The sequence below is a fragment of the Struthio camelus genome, chromosome Z (assembly GCF_040807025.1).
Source record: "Struthio camelus isolate bStrCam1 chromosome Z, bStrCam1.hap1, whole genome shotgun sequence".
Classification (NCBI taxonomy): Eukaryota; Metazoa; Chordata; class Aves; order Struthioniformes; family Struthionidae; genus Struthio; species Struthio camelus.
The window spans coordinates 44,486,374-44,505,834 of record NC_090982.1 but is presented as its reverse complement, the minus strand read 5'-3'; the positions used below and the strand labels follow the sequence as shown (position 1 = coordinate 44,505,834).

The 19,461-nt window shown below is 40.3% G+C and overlaps 1 protein-coding gene across 11 annotated transcripts in view; it reads right to left on the bottom strand.

The window, feature by feature from the left end:
* The window catches only part of LOC104150980 (MCC regulator of WNT signaling pathway), a 223,396-nt gene that overhangs the window by 27,154 nt on the left and 176,781 nt on the right, over nucleotides 1-19,461 (bottom strand). For 10 of the 11 annotated variants that reach the window (XM_068927547.1, XM_068927549.1, XM_068927548.1 and 7 more), the window contains 6 exons: nucleotides 10,099-10,245; nucleotides 9,690-9,779; nucleotides 8,886-9,034; nucleotides 7,062-7,202; nucleotides 5,907-6,007; nucleotides 3,110-3,293 (listed from right to left, as the gene is read on the bottom strand). In XM_068927547.1, the coding sequence (XP_068783648.1) occupies nucleotides 3,110-3,293; nucleotides 5,907-6,007; nucleotides 7,062-7,202; nucleotides 8,886-9,034; nucleotides 9,690-9,779; nucleotides 10,099-10,245 (812 nt within the window). The remainder of the gene's footprint in view (nucleotides 1-3,109; nucleotides 3,294-5,906; nucleotides 6,008-7,061; nucleotides 7,203-8,885; nucleotides 9,035-9,689; nucleotides 9,780-10,098; nucleotides 10,246-19,461) is intronic. The other variant, XM_068927546.1, reaches the window with a different exon arrangement.

The window sequence follows — 19,461 nt, the reverse complement described above, 5'->3', positions numbered from 1 at the left end:
ACAATCTTTAACCCCTTGTCACTGGTGGCTCCCCGAGCATTTGTTCTCAGTAATGTGTTCAGTGATTTGACATTCAGAAACTCATTTGAAATGCCAAAGCTAAAGATGGGTCAACCCTTCCATTATAAGCCCCTATTCTACAGGGCTTTGAACGGCAGGGAGAATTATTCATTTGTCACAAGTCTCAGGGAAGGAGAGCTTTCATCACCTCGCTCCCTCTCTACTCACTCTGGTTACAAAGAAAAAGGGTAGCAACATGTATCTGCAATCAAGAGCCTCCACACCAAAACAATAATGACAAAAGATCAGTCTTGCAGATTCAGAGTATGTTTGAGTCACATAACGTAAAAACATTTTCATTTAAGTACAGTGGTCCCCTAACGGTGGCTCACATAGCACTCTCCACTCCCCTGTTTTAGGGGAGTTCTTTAAGACAAAGTTCTTTAAGACAAAGGAAAAACACGAAGCCTGCAGGAACAGCTAGAAATCCAGAGCTGGCCTTCCTATATCTGCTTGTATTGCTATTGCGGTGGCAGAGGAAAGGAAATGGAAACCACCAACATCAAAGAATCACAGAAGGCGGCAGATCTGTGGCAGTGGGAGGTCTGCCCAGAGCAGCAGGGAGCCAACTGACAGGGGAACACGCGTGAACAGACAGAGAGCTGGCAATATAGGCAGGATAACACCAAAAAGCATGAGTCCTAGACACACACAAAAAAAAAAAACAAACTAAAAACCAAAGGCCAGGAAAACAGGGAGAAGAGTTAAGGGAGAACCTTCAATTTTTTTACAACTAGGATAGAAGGCTTACTGATGTAAATATAGACAGGTGTTTGCCCTTCAAACCAACGCAGCTTTCCATCTATGGACTGCCGCAATGATATCGTGCGTTTGTGAGCTGAGGAGGGGGCGCTTCTCTTTTGAGACAGGGGTCACAGTAGGGAAAAGTCTGCACACGCTGCTATCACGTATCATTTGACCACAACACAAGGGAAGAAAAGAAGGTTTGTATTATACGGAGAAGCTAAAGTTTCAGAAGTATTTTTCCTGGTATGTGGATTTAGACAAAGAAAAATTACATTGCTGGTGGGGTGGAGGGTTGAATAAGGGATGATCAGATAGGGATGTCCGTTTTACAAGCTGTGTGCCCTTTGGATAAGTAAGAGCAACTTTTCTTTCTCAGGTTCCACATATATCAAAGCAGATAACAGTGGTTACCATACTCAGTACAACATCTTGCTCCATGCCAGAAAAATTTAGCCTGCAATGATAATGACTCAAGCGAACAGATTTCTCTCTAGCACACACAAGCATTTTCTTTTGCATTTTTACATGCCACAGTTTATACTGATGAAATTTGCAGTCCATCCCATTTTAAGCATACTCTGCTGAAACTTCATCTATTCAAAACAGTACATGCACACATACACATCTTGCGAGATGGCCGCCAGAAGTTCACTGTAAACACCAAGCACGAGGGACAATGCTCCTCACCAAACACACGCACTTCCCTCATCCTCCCCCTTCACAAAACGAAAATGATGGTCAACAAATGAAGGACTGTCGAGACTCTATTCCTACCAAATACTTTTCAAGGAAAGGCTGAAAACCCCAAACCAACCCAAAACCCAGAAAAAACCTCAAACATTTCCCACATTCAATCCTGGCAACCAACTAAGCTATTTTAGAGAAAAATAAATTATGCATCGACTGAGTACCAGACAGCTCATAAGAACAAAAAACACTGAGGTAGCTATAAAACTACTAAAAACGACCCTTTTAAATAGAAGAAGGGTAAACAAGCTCAGCCTAGCTAGAGGTGTGGCCATGCATGGCTGCTTACACGTTCATATGTAGGTGCAGAAACGGCCTAAGTGCGCACACACACTAAGGCAAGTCAAGTGTGCAAAACAGCTCTGGATAACTCTTCTCCTAGGCCAGTCAATACTTTTGGTACCATGACCGACCGATGTGTTACTAGCTCAGATTGTATCACATTCATTTCTGAACAAAAATACAGCTTTCTGGGACTGCTAGTGGAGCATTAAAACTTGTTTGAAAAAAAATATTTAAATTTATTTCACATTTGAACCTCATTCACTTGGACTACCTTTTTTCCTGATTTTTAGCTACTCCATGCTAGTCGTCAAGGCAGGAAATAAGATCTTTTGGAGGAGATGGTGGCAAGAAGAGGAAATGATGAAGTACTAAAATAAACTTCTAAAAGTGTCAAAAATGACAGCATTTGAATAAAGAACTGGCCCAAAGACAGAATTAAAACAAAGTTTTAGAGTGAATCTGAGAAACCAAAATAAATTTTACACAGAAAAATGTTCATCTATATTTATCCAGGATGCTTGCCAATTCTGTATCTACACAGATTCACTGCACAGAGTACAACTACACTGCAGGCAGGCAAAGACTCAAACTGAAGCTGCTGGCAGATGTATTTGAACTGGAACACTTCTGCAATAATAGCTGATTTAAGATTCATTATTTTATAGGTCTTCAGGAATTACTGCAATATCCAGCCCTTTCCTGAAAGAACCCACTCTATCCTTCATGATGCGTGTTTGCCATTCCATTGCAAAAACAATAGCATGGGAAGGAAGAATTTTGAGGGGGGCAAAGGGAAAGGAGAAAAGAGAGGAAATGGTTCAAAATGAAATATATGGTGGATTTTTGACATTTAGAAAACAATCATTGAACACTCCAAAAACCCAGTGGACGCACACTTACGGTCTCCGGTCCTCTGTAGATCTGTGCTGCCCTTATAGAATAGACGTGAACAAGAATTACATGCTCCAAGTTTCAGTGAGACAGCAAGAGAGTCACTGGGGTAAAACAAACATAATGGTTTTGCCCTTTACAAGGAAGATCAAAGTTCAGAATCACCCGCTTGCAACAAATCTATACAAGATCCTTCTTGGCTGGAGTTGCTCAAAGTCTAAAGACAATTAGACCACTGAGGCATGGTGACTTAGAAAAAGTAATCAAGAGCGCTCAGCAGCCTGAGGTGAGGAAGGTAGTTCAGCAGATGGAATGCAACATAACCTTCAGTCCGAAATCAAACGCTTGGGGATTAGGAAACCAAATAAGTTGCAGTTACCTCGTGTGGCTGTTGGATGACAGGCTTTCCCAGGGCTGCACACTACAGCCAGTGATTGCATAGGCTCCCCCGCAGCTCCCATCCAGTTTCATCAGCAAGGCTTTTGCTGCATTCTCAGCTGTCTTCCTGCAGTCATGAGCTCTCTTAAGCATCTGGGTAATGTTTTCATCACCTGTTTGGTCCCCTAGTTTGCAAGCAAACAATCTGTTTCAGAGTTTTGAGGAGGGTGATAAAAATGAAGGCAAGAACAGAGACGCTTCCGTGCGCTTTCAAGTTTATACTAAGATGATGATGATAAATTATCAGTTTGTGACGTAAAAGCAGCTTCACTGCTGCGTGAGCATCAGTGATAACTGGACTTCTGGCCACAACGCATAGCCCTCCCAGCCACAAGACCCAGGTATTTGTCTTAAGTCGTGTTTTACCTTAACGAGCTTGTCTGTTTGTAATGATGTGCACTGCAGGTTAGGATTAGTCCAAGATGCTCAAGATAATAACACACTAGGAAAGTGCCAACCTAATTTACAACTCTTACTTCCATCAGTCCAGTGCTGTTTTACAGTGTGGTCACTTGCAGGGCCCTTGCTCACAAACACCTTCACCTCAACCCTAACAGTCTGCCAGAACACCCTCTTACTGGTTACCTTTCCATCTCAAGGACAGCTTTGCTGCTCAGAAGCAACAGCTGAACTTCCAGAGTTTACAGTCCTGCATACTAAAACAGCATTGGTCTTCATTAATTTGCTGTAACTTGCAGAGATTCTGCAGGGACTGTGCAGCTACTGAGCCATCCCTTCAGCAGAGGCAAGGCAGAAAACACCGCAGTTGCCATTCCTGTAATTGTGACTCCAGCTGGAGTAAGACACAGTAAGCAAGCACAGCACAGTAAGACACGCTAGCGGCTACACTGAAAGGCAGAACAAAGCTACAGCATATTCATAGTTCACTAAATACAATGAAAAGGTGTCAGGAAGCATAAACGCATGACAGTTTGCTCTATGCAAGACTTTCATTTAATCCTTATGCAAATCAAAGACCAATTAGCCATACTTTGCACTTGCTAAGTAAACTGCGTGCATTAGAACTAATGTTCACGCAGAAGAAAGGAAGTGAGAATATTCTATTAAGAGCAGCGGGCTGTGCTCAGCTCCAGGTGATGCAGAAGCAATTCCCAGGCATTTTCCAATGACAGATGTTGGTGCAAAACTTGACTATATTCAAACCAAAAATCTGCTATTTTATCTAGGTGTTCTAATCAAATTTCACCATGAAGTAGAAGTGTGTAAACCAAACATCAACTTCCCCCAAAGTTATGTAACAGGAAGTTGGCACCATTTCTATCACAGGGCTGTAACTGATAATACTGTAATTAAGAGCTGTTGACAGATACCCCTATAAAATTAAATTACACTCTCTCTTTCATAAAATGCATGTGGGATAAAGTCCTGCCCGTATCCAATATGTTCTCCCTTTCTAAGATTTCTTTCTGTCACCTGTGTAAGGAGAAAATCCAAGACTACACATTTTTGCTAGCTACCAATGTCTTACAGCAGCGAAAGCACCACAGCACACTGTGGAAAGGAAGGACTAGACTCTGGAAGAAAAGTAGATGAAAAACCCAAAACATCCACTCTGACATTTACTCCATGGTCTGCTTGCATAGGCTAACTCATGTACACAAAGGCTTGCTCCTAGCACTAGAAAAGATGCAAAATAAGCTGCATGGTAACAGCACAGTGACTGTGGACTGAGCGCATCCAGCCTCCTGAAAACAAGAGGCTGAACCCACCAGCCTTGTGGCTCTGATGCCAGATGGTCATTTGGTCTCTAAAAGCTTTCAGTTTACATTTCGGTGATTCCTGAGAAGCTAGCGCTATAAATTACTGTCTCAACCAGGCAGTCACTAAATCTCAGCACAGCATGAAAAGCTATGCTTTCCTTTCCAAAGGTTTCCCCACTTCCTAACCCAAGATTACTACTGCTACCTTCTCCTATCAGTAAGGAGGACGAGATTATAAAAACGAGACTTATGTTCATCGTGTAAACATGTCATTCCACTAGTAAAATGGAGCCAGCAGTAATGTGAAGTTCCACACACTTTAGAAATATACCTATAGAAGGGGGCTTATTCTATTACTTGGAGAACATATTCAAAAAACTTAGTCACAAAATTAACTACCCACAAAATAAAATAAGCCCAGAACACAGAGGCTGATATCCCAGACAACATAGTAAAACATCAGCTAGAAAGTTTAAAAATTCCAGGGCAAAGTTAAAAGGTGGGGTGAAAAACTAGAGCTGCTTTCCTCCTCTTTTTTTTTTTTTTTTTGGCAATCACTGAATGATAGCTTTGCATTGTTTTGATCCCAGCTTCTAATAGACTACACTTAATTTTTGTGGGTGAATGTTGCCAGTACAAATACAATCTGTACTTGCAGTTACCACAGCAGTACAGTCCTAAGCCTTACATTGCTCATGAGTATTGTTTAACCATTCCACTCTGTACAGGCAAATCCCTGTAGCAGCCTCACCACAGCTAGAACAGACATCCCCTGTAATGGTATACACAGGTTAATTTAAGTTGCTGGTAAATTTATGAGCTATTTCCAGTCTCTCCCTCCCCTCCCCCCTTCTAGTGTGCAAAAATGATTCCCTTATTCGGTTGGAAACAAAACAGAACGCAAGGAGCGTTCTTAAGTGGCGGGTCATAAGATGATTCACTGTTGCAACTAACTCTTATGAATGCTAATAGACGGGCAGAATCAAATCTAAATAAAGTGATTCACTGACATCTTACCCACAGAACCAACACCTGCAGCTCTGAATTGCCCAAGAATGAGACTCTGCTCGCTTTCTGCCAATGCCAACAGCAGCTCATACGCTTCTATGCACTGTTCACTAAAAGAGAAAGCAAATCACAGAAGACAAAAATCACACAACAATATTTGCAATTTAGACTGGAAAAATATCTGCAATCAGCAAAAAAAAAAGAGGTAGCTGATGAACTACATGATTCTCTACTGCTTGTCTGGTAATAGGGATATTAAATGACATCACATACATAGCTTCTACCACAAGCATTCAACTGTCCTTCCTTCCATATGATGATCTCAGTTGGCCTCAACTAATGTAACAGCGAAAAACAAGAGAGGGGGAAAAATCTGATGTGAGGTGAGCTCCAGAAGCATTGGTGAAATGGTCAGTAATATGACTGATGGTAAACGTTATTTCTTGGAGAAGGCTCTCTTCAGGCCTTCTTACTGTGCCAAGAAAACTTAGAAAAATACTTGTTTCTCTGTCCTGGCTGCAAGATTTTCCTCCATATAAGACAACAACTACTAAACATAGTTGTGAGTTACTCGCTCGTGTTACATGCTAATATACTTTTAACAGTATATATGTTACCACACCTATTTGTAATTTACATTTCCTTATAATTTGCTCAAGGCTGATGTAACAGAATACATTCCTTAAAAGGCACACAATTTGTCCTACTGCCAGGAATGCCTGCGCCAAATTAGTTGCAGCGGAAGGAATTAAATGGCACCCTCTTTTTACACAGATTAAAGCAAATTTAGATACTCGAAACCGATACCAAGCGATTCACCCACAAATCCAATCGATGGCAGATGAAGTTGCTTGAAACTATGTAGAGTAAAACGGTACTTCTTGGTCCACTGGCCTTGTGAAAGGTGCCTGAATAATGCAGAAAACCAATGTCTCATGACTGGATTGAGTTCACTGCTGCTGCTGAACTACGGTTGAGATACACTTGTACCAATAACCTCAGTTACATAGTTTGGCCAGTAGTTTAACCAATGTGGCATTTTTCAGGGAGGAATGAAAAAGAAACAGCTTTACTACGGCACACCAACAATTTCACTCTCAGAGACCTCTGTCAAGTCTCCCCCTCTCTTTTTCTGGCCGAGACATCCTCTGTGTAGGTACATACCTGTATTGCAGTGCAAGCCTGAGGGCTGTAGCATTGGACTCATATTTCCCAACAAGCATGCTCATCCTCTCAGCATTGCTCTTGCATTCCTCCAGTGTTATGGTTAACAAGTCATTCTGGGATTTCAAGTGCTCAATACGGCTGTAGAAAAAGAAATCATTTACAACCTTCAAGTATAGCGTGCGGACACTGTCTTGAAAACTCTAAAACAACAATAATTTAAAACAAAGATGACAATTTGGTCTAGGCATTTTTTTTTAAAATGACTACAGCAAAATCCGACTGTTCCATATCCCGTAGCAAGAGCCAAGGCGATACTCATTTCTGTAGGAAAGCCCACTTCCTTCTCCTCCTCTCCTTCCCATTAAATGCAATCAATATAACGTTTCGCTGTGAAAGAGCAGCAATTACAAAGCCCTAGTCGTCTTTTGCAGCCACAAGAATGTATGGGGCAGTTATCTTAATTTTTCGCTTTATCTTTCTGCTTCCATTCCTCCCTACCTGCTGCCACATTTGCTTAAGTGGCACATTCATTAGCAGAACGCGTGGGTGTGTGGAGTGATCATACAGCTGCATAAATGCCTCCTCTCCTTGGAGCATCCAGAATAACGGTTTCACGTAAAGTAATATTTTAGTCATGATTACAGAGGCAACTTCCAAAACATGAACTGAGTTTCAGTGATGCAATGAAATCTCCAACAATTCTGGCAATGGTCAAACAACAGCTCATATCAGAACTTAACTGCAATATTCTTCTCAGTGAGGTTAACTCTAAATCCGAAAATAAAGCTTCAAAATATCAGTATCACTGACTATTATCATTGCTGATAACTGCAACACACACTAATGGACTCTATCTAATCATCAGAGTTGGACATACAGTGAGAGCAAGCAGGTAAATGATTTCACAGTCCAGACGGTAACCAACAAAGAAGTCAATACCATCCTCCACAACTCTAAAATCACTAACTTCTTGACGAACACAAGAAAAAAAGACAAGGGCTTGTATACCACTTCTTCAGCGATCCAAACGAAACCTGACCTTCCTAGGTGCTACACTCACAGCTGCTTCAACCTCCTGCCTCCTCTTTGATACCTCACATAAGGATACACGCTGTCAATGCAAAATTGTGCAGGGCACAGAGAGAAAAAAGATCACATTTTGCAGTACTACAAAAACATGAGCTACAAATAAGGAGATATCGTATTGATTAGACTAAACTTGAGATAGTAGTGGGGAAGAGAGAACTTGGAAGCATGCTCAGACACAGCTCTCAAGTTCCTGATCCACAGTTTTGATCCTGTGTGCTAAACAGGACATGAAGCTTTGCCTAAGGCGGAGCTTATTCAGCAATTAACAGCAGTATTTTAACTGCAACCTTTCTGCAGCTGCCAGAAGTCTAACTGTATGTATTCCACACCAACACATATCAGTGTACACTGATACAGTTAATGCTATAATTCTGTTTCTCTAAGAGAAAAAAAAAGTGAGCTAATTCTAGAATGATGAAGAGTAAGTTATAGGAATCCTTATTTCTAGCACTGTGTTTTACGCATGTCTACTTGGTTAGCCATAGCAAAGGATACTCCACAGTGCAGATGATGGTGCCACGCTTGTTTAATAATACACAACCAAATTGTCATACTGATGGAAAAGAATCCTTAGCGTATTGCCTCAATCACCTGTTTCTCAACTCCATTTTACGTTTATTTGCAGCTGTCAGAGTTGAGCTGAGACTCAACCATGAAACGTACAAAAAGTAGTAACTTCAACAAAGCTAACAGCAGACAACATATTTGAGCATATCTAATTTTTCACCTTACCTATTTAATCTCTCTGTCTCCACTTCAAACTCTCGGATTTTACTTTCAGAGATAGCAGATCCATGTGAATACAGAGTTTGGAAGATTTCTTGGATATTTGAGCAGTCTTGGAGGGAATGCGCCAAGTGTTCAGCCACGCTGCTGGACACCTGCACAGGATAATTAATAGATCATTGTGAATGGATAGCAACTGGATCCTCCCACAGATTGCCTGGAATGACAGCTGGGTTTGCTTGGGTGTATTCACTTCAAGATATTCATTATTCAGTTTTCTCTATGAATTTTAAAGAGAATAGGACATTTACAAGTCTCTCCTTTAAGAAGTTACTTTGACTCAAAATTCTAGCTGACCAAAGGTTGAAGTCCACCATAGATTTAAATAGGTTAATAGGCAAGTTATTTACCTCCTTGAAAGCTAAGCAAAAGGTCAGACCCAAGATCTTCTTTCAGTGAAATAAATATTAATCTACAGTAGCAACCTTGTGTTTACTAAACTTACACTGGCACATCAGAGCAGAATGAAGTTCTCTGTTAATTAAGAAATTGTGGAATGCAACTGAAAAGCCTTTGCTCGGTGAGTAATATTGACTGTTTATTATCTCCTTAAAGTCATTCAGGATATGACTTCTAGCCACCGTGAAATCTTAACGCTGTTAATACTTATACTCTGTTGAAATATTTTTCTCAAAATAGCTGCTAAGGTATTTTCAGTTAGCTCACATCTTTAGAAAAACAATGCTGCTTTTAATGGACACAAGTCATATTTAGAAGGTACCACGCATGCACATGCTTATTAGTCCTTACTCCTATGCTGCTGATTTCTGATCCTAGGACAGGTCTGTCAGACGATGAAGACTCTGATCTTGTCTTTGACAACTTCACTCTTTCAGCAATCTAGAAGTCAGAATGCTGCACAAGTTAAACAGGACCCCACACTCCTTATATATTATGCAAAATACATCATAATTTTTTCACTGGCTAGTTTTGGAAACCATAAGTAAATTGCTATAGATTGACATCTGTGTTGTAACTGAGAGACTTAAAATCATTTAAGTCAGGTCAAGTTCATGGGCCTGCTTATGACCCCAGAAAACTCTCCTGGGATTCTACGTGATATTTCCCAAATAATCACATGCCTACACAGCAGCTGTGCCAAATGAAACCCACTTCTCCCAGATAATAAGCTGCATTTCTGCGATACACAATAGCTTACCTTGGCTATAGGAATATCATTGCTACTGCTGCTTGTGCTCAGCTCTCCAGTACTAGGGTTAACAGGTCGATTTGCAGAAGTGAGACGACTTGGGCTGGATGGACCTGTTGCCTGCACGCTTTGTAAACGTGTTTGCAGTTCCCGAACCTATAATAAAATGTAATATTCTGTTTTTGAATTTTTATGATTTAAATATTTCAGAGATTTTCTCACTGTCTCATCAAACCCAATTGCTTCTGGCTTGAGTACAGAACCTGCATTTTGCCCTGTGGCAAAATATGCATACTATATGCATAGAAAATATTTTGGGGGGGGCGGGGTGAAGCTAATGCTCTAGCCAAAGATTATGATGCCTAAATAAAACAGATGAAGCTCCTATTCTTCATGGAAAGCTCCAATGCTGAAGAAACGCTTGACATAAAAATATCATAGGATGACATCATCATATTTAAAGGTCAAAGAAATTGAAATGTTAATCATGCTTTCAAAACTACAGTTAAGTAGAGCCACCAAAAAGTGAGTAATGTATGGACAACAAAACACTAGGAAAGTGCCCAGCTAAGTTTGCAGAAGGTCTCTCTAAGCACATACTGCAAAATGCTGCACTGTCCTCGTAACACATCAAATTCTTGTAGAACTGATATCAAAAGAGCTCCAGAACTAGAAGGTTTTTAAAAAAAAAAAAAAAAAAAAGCCTGCAGGAGCCAAAAGGCATTGCTGAGTATGCAATTATAGTGTGTACCTTGGAATAATTCCTAATAAACACAGAATAAATTGTCTGCTTAACACCACAGTTATGCCACAAGGGAAAGCGACAGAGCTCGTTTTTTCCCCACAGAACTAGCGTCCTGGTTTCAAACAAAGAGTATGAGGAGAGAGAAGGCAGAGGGAACCATTCGAAGGGGAAACATCCCGGAATGCTGTAATGTCCATCTTAACATGAAAGTTTCTGTGTGGGTTCAGAACTGCTGAAACTTTACCAAAAGTCCAGTGAAACGAGAACAGAGTTCAGCTCGCTTGATAACCACTTGTAGGATGAAATGCAACTGTGATACCTAGTGTACAGAACAAAGTGGGATCTCATACTAAAGAGAGATCTCATACTAAGAACCGATTAAGCAAACCGAAACCCTCAGTGAGAAAATACCAAAATTAAAGATGCATTAAAGCTTTGGGCCTTGCTCAGCTATAAGCTCAATAAGCGCACTGTTAGTGCTCTGGAGATCAGTGCTTGAAGAAGTGGCAGTCAGGATGTTCCCTGCACAACGTAGACAGATCCCTTCAATGTATGGCACTGAGGCAGGAGCTCAGGCTCAAACTCTTCCCTCTCCCCAGAGCAGTATCTTATGACCCTTACAAACCCCTACAGTCCGCTTCTACTTCCCTGGAGACTCCTCCGGCTTCTGCTTCAGATTTTATGCACACTGAGGATAGGGTTGCCTGAAGACTTACTGTCAAGTATCAGAATTTGTAGGCAGGTGCTAAAAAAACTCCATGCTTTACAAAATAAAGCATAACAATTGTGCATTACTATACAAGGTTGTAGATAACAACAATAAGAGCACAAAAAAGCTAACGACATTCACTTCCCTGTTTAGTCATGGCAGAGTGCTACACCTTAAACAAAGTGAGGCCAAACATTTCCCTCGGTCTCCCGGTTACAAAAAGTAGCACACAAAACCTCTAAACTGAATCCCTAGTGTTTAAAGTAACTTACTGAAAAATGGATGTGGGCATTTGCCCCAGAATTATACATCTTTTTAAGTGTAATTCCATCATAAAGTTAATGTGAGCAGCTGTGTGTAAAGTACATTCATAGAATGTATCTTCTAGATATTTACAGCTGAGGCCTCCTTTATATCCCTTTGCCCAGATGAGATTTCCCACACAGATACAGCTGCACCAAAGCAAACCTTAAAGACAGAAGTGCTGCACTGATGCGAAACAATCATTTTAACCTACTGATAAGTCTAAAACCGAAATAAACCATGTATGCACATTGCTGCTCGCAGATGTGGTGTGCAAGCGTAGACAGGATTTGTATTGCTGCATTAACACCAGGGGGAAAAAAACAACTGTTTTTTCTTAAATTCAGATCAACATTTATTACTATTTCTTTAACCCAGGCTGTCAATATAAAAAAAAAAATAAATTCCCCAAGTGCTTAAGTTACAGCATTGTTGAAAAGCAAACAAAGAGAAAAACCACTAAGGATTTATTCATGAGAAAATCAAATCCTGCCTTAACGTCCAACTTTAAAAATTGCTAAAATGCTCACCTACGCCCACAAGCCAGTACTGAAAGAGTTCAGCCCAAAAGTGAGTTACATTGCAAAGTTAAGGGCAATCAAGAAAGAGCATGTTAAAATTGTTTAAAACGCTGTGCATTCCTTTACTCCCAATTTTAAAACCACCTAACGTAAGGACAATATTACATAAAAGTTTAACACTAATAGGTTTTCTTTGGTCTATGTTTTATTACTGAGCAGTGATTAGTAGCCACAATTACAAAACCAATTATTCTTAAGGGTTCGTAAAATAACATTCACAATGGAAAGCAAAATCAACCTAAGACCACAGCCAGAAAAAGTTTTGCTCAGAAAAGCATTTATAAAAGAAAACTCAAAGCACAGCACAGTTAGCAATCTATGCTAGTCACTGCTTTAATACTGTACCACAGAAGCAACCAAACTTAAAAAAGCATTAATAAGCTCTCTGTTTTCTTGATGTGTTTACAAATTCAGTCCTTCATTTGAGAAACTGCGCGCCGCGTTAAGTGCTATTATTTACTGCATTAACTTCAGTAGCAGTAAGTACCGGATGGTAATTCTGAGCAGAATAACAGAACAAGTTTGTCTTACCTGTGGAATCACTGAACTCAAACTTCGCACATTCACCAAGGCAGAATCAGGAACCAACTGGGTTGCCCAGCTACCCGACTGCCCTGAGACAACTCAGGTAACTATTTCTGGTCACTAGCACTTCCTTCACCAATAGAGCAGTATGCACTATCTCCTCAGAAAGTACTTTTCCAAACTAACAGTAATTCTAAAGGAAAAATAAAGGAAGACCAAAGAAAAGGAATTCAGGAAAAAATATTTAGAAGAGGTGGCTTCTCTGTATTGGTGAATGCACGGGCTTCCTTTATTTTGAGATCAGTGACTGTACAAGCTTGTTCTGTTATCCTGCTCAGGATTATGTTTACCAGTAGAAAGAAGATGATTACAGCACTGTACATGAGAAACAGTAAGTATTTAGAAATAGGAGAGAGGGGACAGATAGATTGTTCAGGAATTGGAAAAAATTTGGCCAAATCCCATGGATGAAGAGAAAAAAAATCCCAAAGGTTCCGCTGAAAGATAGGGAGAAATGGATTTGTGAAGTAGTGAGGAATAGAGAGGAATGATTTAAAGAAAGATTTCCTCAGCCTGGGCCTCCTATTTAGTTCAAAGATAGGAACATCCAGCAGGATATCAACACTGCGGTCCTAAAACTCTACATGAGATAAAAAGTGGCAGACAAGTAGACCAAATTACAGAATCAGATAAAACAAGGCATAGGAGAGGGCTCAGAAGAATAAAGGAAACATCTGGGGAAACACCTGGAAAGACAACATTAAAGAAAGGAAAGAGCAAAGATCTTTTATATGGCTGGAGGAAGCCAGAAGAATTATGGAAATCCCAGAAGTAATGAAGTGCTGGATCCTGGGAAACAGCAACAGCAGGGGGATTAAGTGATACACAGGCCAATACAGCCAAGAGACTTGAGAGCAATGGATATCCTTTTTCTGTGGATATCCTTTTTCTTTCACTTTTGGTACTGTGAAAGTCAGATGCAAACAGACGTTCTAAAGTAACTAAAACAACATAAAACTTCATAATTTCACATTTTATTTATTAATATTTGATGTTTAGCAACATGCACCAATTCTTTAGTTGCATTTCTTATTTTTTCCTTGAAAATTGAGAATCGGACTAGAAAACCAGAAAAAAAGCATTTCTTCAGGGTGCCTTAAGAAATGAATGAAAAGACAGCTAGGGTAGGAAAAAAAAACACCCGACAAACTACAGTACTGTTGGATTTATAAAGGACGGTGTAGGTGATTAACAGGCACCACGGACATGTCTGCAGACACCAACAGTGAGTTATAGAAAAACACTTTAGTGGAAGACACTCCAGTTATCTCTAATCATAAATCCAAGAAACATATTGATCCATTTTACTCTTTGTACTTTACGCGCGCGTACTCACAACTACACAATTTAATAACATACTCGCAATAAAAAGAACGCACCATTACAAACTCCCTGCTTTTATCGCTGATTTCCACGTTCAAAGGACACCTGCTGCTTTTGCTCTTAACCCGTTCTGAAACAAAGGCCATGCCTACGATGCTTTTCTTTCTACCTTGCGACCTCTTTTATCATGCAGTATCTTTTAACTCTTTAAGTAATGAAGCATTTTTTCAGCATTTTAATACCACTTCCAAATTGTTTTTGTTAAAGAGGAGGAAGATGAAGTACAACAAAGTACTGGTCGTGAATATACTTCTCCCACTTTCTATTTTATTTACGCATGCTGCGAATCTGTGAGGGAGAAGGTGGAAAACGAGCCACGGACGTGATAATTCAGGTGAATTACCGGAGCCAGCGGCAAGGGCCCTTCTCGGCTTCTGAGCACTGATAAGCTTTCCATCAGGCCTCCCACTGATTCTTTTCAGTTGAACGTAACCTCTCCCAAACGTTTAAACAATCATGAGCACCAGGGCTAACGAGGCCTGATTTCCTAAAGATTGTCTGTTGTGGTTGACTGAGCACGCCGGGCCTTGAACCGCCTACGCTCTGATGGAAGGCTTTTCTGGTACTTATAAGGGCCTGTCTCCTCAGTGAATGCTCTGAATCAGCTCAGGTCGGTAGTCATTCCTTCAATTAAGGCATTCAGAGAATCTCTCCCCTCTACCCAGATGTGTGGTTTCAAGCAACTCAGAATCATTCAACTGTCTTTGGCAGCTCTGTTATTCGGACAGAACTGAAAATCAATCCACAGTTTGAAAAATTTTGACGGAGAGAGAAAGGGAACACCACACAGACACACATCAAGCTTTGGGAAAACAAGCATGCTATACAGATTTATATGTATGGGTTTGTAAGTATCAGGAAAAGCTACAGTTCACTGGGTGATACAAGTAGGCAACCAAGTGCTTTATAGCTTTTGCCACCTTTCAGACAGAAGTCCCCGACAAAGTGCTGCCTACTGATCCGTGCAGAAAGACCTGGGTGCTGCACCTCCATAAAAGATGCAAAGCAAGGAAAAAAATCAAGGACGTGACAGGACGTGACACTGGAGGCGAAGTGCGGATTCTCTGAAGGCTTTTAAACAAAGCTGAAGTATTCTGAACCAGGCTAGCATAAGGTAGAAACAAACACAAATGAGGGCAATAAGCCTATCTCAGGCTTTTCTTCACTGAAATTCAGATTAATCACTGAGCATTTGCATGCAAGCTTGGAAACAGAAGCAAAACTCTAGTTCTTTTACAGCTAGGCTGAGATATTGCTGTGTAAGCAAATACCACGCAGCTGAAGGAGAAGTGGAATGGAAATAGCTTTTGGCCGCCACCTCAGGTCTCTGGTGTACACCAAAAGACAAGGAGACAGAAGAGCTCAAGGATCACTTTAAACTGTGCAAGCTTATAATCATCTCTGAAGACCTATAACATAGCAATCTGGAGCAATTCTTTCTGACCCTGACATGAAGGATGCCAAAAGGAGGAGAGTCGAGCTAGCTGCTCCTGCCAGCTTTGTGTCACGTGAGAAGAGCGCGGGCTGAGGAATGCCTGGGAGGTCAAGGATTTGACCCCCTTCTGTGGTCTGGGTGCGTTTCAAAGTGCTTGCAAGAATGAGGTATTTTGGGAGAGCCCTCATGCTAAAATTAAATTTCTTGGAGTGGGGGCAGCCTGGGCAGCCGTAGGGATCACACACTAAAACCATGCTTTTCCACTTCACTCAGGGTTATGATTTCAATAAGGTCTTAAGTAGAATACAGCTAAAACATAAAGTGCTTGCTTTTCTGATTAGTTTGGTGAATTCAGCTGAGTTAGGAACAGATATCATCCAAACTAGCAGCGTCTGATTAACCGCACAAGTTGTAATGGTGACATATGGCTTACGCAGAGAACTAAAGATTTAATAGACTTCCACAGAGCTGGAACCACCTTTTCATTTTAGACTTAGTTCTTCAGAAAAGCCCCAGGGAAGCCTGAACGCTGCCAGCACCTACCACTTTGTATGCCAACACACTGCTTGGGACTGTGCTGAGGCACTACAAATCTGGTAACTTTCATGGGTGGTAATTTAAAAAAAAAAACAAAAAACACAACATCTTTTACTTTGCAGTCATGCTGGAGTTTCTACGCTATACTGATATTGCTCAACTGACTCCCTGGTGGCTAGAAGAGATTTTGTCAAAGAACACAAATACTGCTTTTTCTGCTACTATGTGTGCTGCTACATTTAACAATAGTTAATAGCACTGCTCTGATTCCAGTCTTATTCCAATGTTAATCTCGGGTACTGGTACAGAAGTTCTCCAGCATCCCGTTTGCATTAGTGGATTCAGAATTAGGCTCAGCTAGGTATGCTGCTAAACAGTTTTCTAGGGTATCGACTAGCCCAGACTTAAATATGTTTATTTTTAATATTACAGTATCATGCAGAAATAAAATAAATTGCGTTATGAAATTAGCAGCTGCATTGCAAATAACCTACAGAAATAAGTGATGACCTCATTTACTAATGACCCGTGAGAAATAAAACTCCATATGCATGTTGTTTCTTAGCTACTGTTCTAGGAAGCGGCACAATCTGTTAACTGAACACATTAAATACCTAATTAAATTAAATCTCTCACAAGTCTGAGAAAAACCTATCGAGAGCACTCTGCTTGATTACGGGCATTGGGCTAAAGTAACGCACCTATTGATCTGGTCAACTACAGCTTATTCTCTTTACCCAATTCAATTTAAGAACAATAACTAAATTTTAGTCGGCTCTCCTTCCCCACTCTCCAGGGAAATAATCTGAAGTGACTCTGAGTTCAGGTGGCATATAGAAAATATTTAATAGGTCAAATAAAACATTTATTTTGTTGCAACTATGGACACAAAGTTACATTACAAGTGCAAATATGGTTTCCAGTACACCAATTACACAGTATTGCTGACAGTCACAGGTCACGAGCAGACTTCTCTGGTGGGGAAAATAAACCAGTTGCTCTGCAAGTTAAGGACGATATTAAAAAATGTGTATTTCAATAAAGTCCTTTATAAATGCAAAATAAATGAAAAAGAAAAAAACTGCCAGTTGTGTCTCAGTACAGTCTATTTGATCTTGTGATGCTCCGTGCCAGTCCAACATTAGTTATTCACTCACCGGCAGGTTATGGCAAGACACATCTATCCATTCTATCCAAAAAGAGTTCCCTTAATTAAAAAAGAATGAACGTACATTACGTAACTGTCCTGTTTTGTAGGACAGACAGCTCACCATCTTTACAGAGCAATTCAAGACCTAGCGTCTCTAGGGTCACGGATCTGAACGAAATTCACACTGCTGCTCTCATCTGGCAATTCTTCTAGCCACTGACACGAAACACACTGATGATCTCAATTCTCTTTTCACCAGAGTTGCTTCCATAAATGAGACACGTCAGTAACGCGTGCAGCATCCATGTTAGCAGCTCCAGCAAAGCTGCCAACAACTACTAGATCAACGTGATTAACATACTCCTAGGCCCCTGCCTGCACTAAGGAAATTGTATACATATTTCATAGCATAACCAGCGCTTGTGTGGCTCCACAAATGCTGCTGCTGGGAATTCCACTGGAAATTCTAATGCAAAGTCACCAGTCCAAGCACTATCCACGTACATAGGACTAGATGGCATTTTCTTCATCATCTAACCCAATCCTCTGCTATGGCAGGCAAGCAGACAAAACAGTACAGTTTTGGAGAGATACTACAGCTAGCTCAAGGAATAGTGCAGCTGTATGAAATGGGCCAATTAAAGGTAGGGTTTTTCGCTTTCCTTCGGATACAATCCTAATGTAACAATCCTGGGTTTGATGGGTATCTCTACATCATCTTTTAATATTAATCAAACATATCTTTAATTATTTTTAAATTCCATTTTAGAATTAGTTAGGCATTAACATTAGGCCTTACTGTTGCTTCAAAACTGCAATTGTCTGGTCTGTTAGAAACTTTATAGGCTAACTTCTAATCTAATGTAGTCACAGATAGTATATATTAATCTGTTCTTGCTCCAGTTTTGTCCCTAAGCTTGAATAGCCATTTTCTCCCATTCTGGTTTGCTTTCTCCAGTATTCATAAAGAAAAATCAAACTTGTATTCAGATTTTGTTTTGTCGGGTTAAACATAACCATCCCTTTTGGTCGCTTCTCCAAGTATGTGGCCCATTTCTCGGACCATCTTCTATATCTTTTGTTGTCAATTCAAAATGAACTCTTTTGAGCACAAGAGATAAGAACTACATACAACATTCCAGATCAGATCTCACCACTAATTTATATGAACTGCAATAGTCTTTCCTATCTTTACTGGAAACACCTTATCTGGTACATCATACGATTGTGTTTGCCACCATGCATCAACGGTTCGGTCATCCTGATACCTGAGGGTACAAACAACAGCTCTTTCCCTTTTTCTCTTTTTCAGCTGTGGAGCTCCTGGCTGTCAGTATAAATTCTTGTTACTAGTTTTAAGTACACGAACTTGCAACTCCTTACTTCTCAAAATTTAATTCTACTTCTATTAAGTCTGTCTTCAAGCTCACCTAATTTTCTTGTATGATAACCCAACACTGCTCTGCATCATCTGTGTTTGTGCAAGCAAATTTCACCAGTGCACACTTCTACCACTCCCTACCCCTCAAAACCTACAGTAATTCACCAGGTACCTAAACACTACTTCTGTAGCTCAAGGGGTGGTAGTGACTCTGTTTTAAGAGAAAAGTCAGTATAAAACCAGTCCAAAAATCATCAGGACTGAAAACTACTTACTCTTATGGAAGATAATAGAAGGAAATTTTAGGAAAGAAAACCTTTTTAGCAAAGGAAATTTTAGGAAAGAAAAGCTAGAAAAGTGATCATGTTTTATATGATGGCAGACCACAATTCCTCCTTCATCGCAAATACGTTTTTTTGTTTTGTTTTGTTTTGGGGTTGGGGGAGGCTAGAGAGTTCTCCCAAAATAATCTGTAGCTTGATATCTGAAGATTAGATATGGCAAAAAGGACAACTTCATCCTAAAATGATATTGCTGCTAAAAAAGAATGCTCTCTTAGAAAC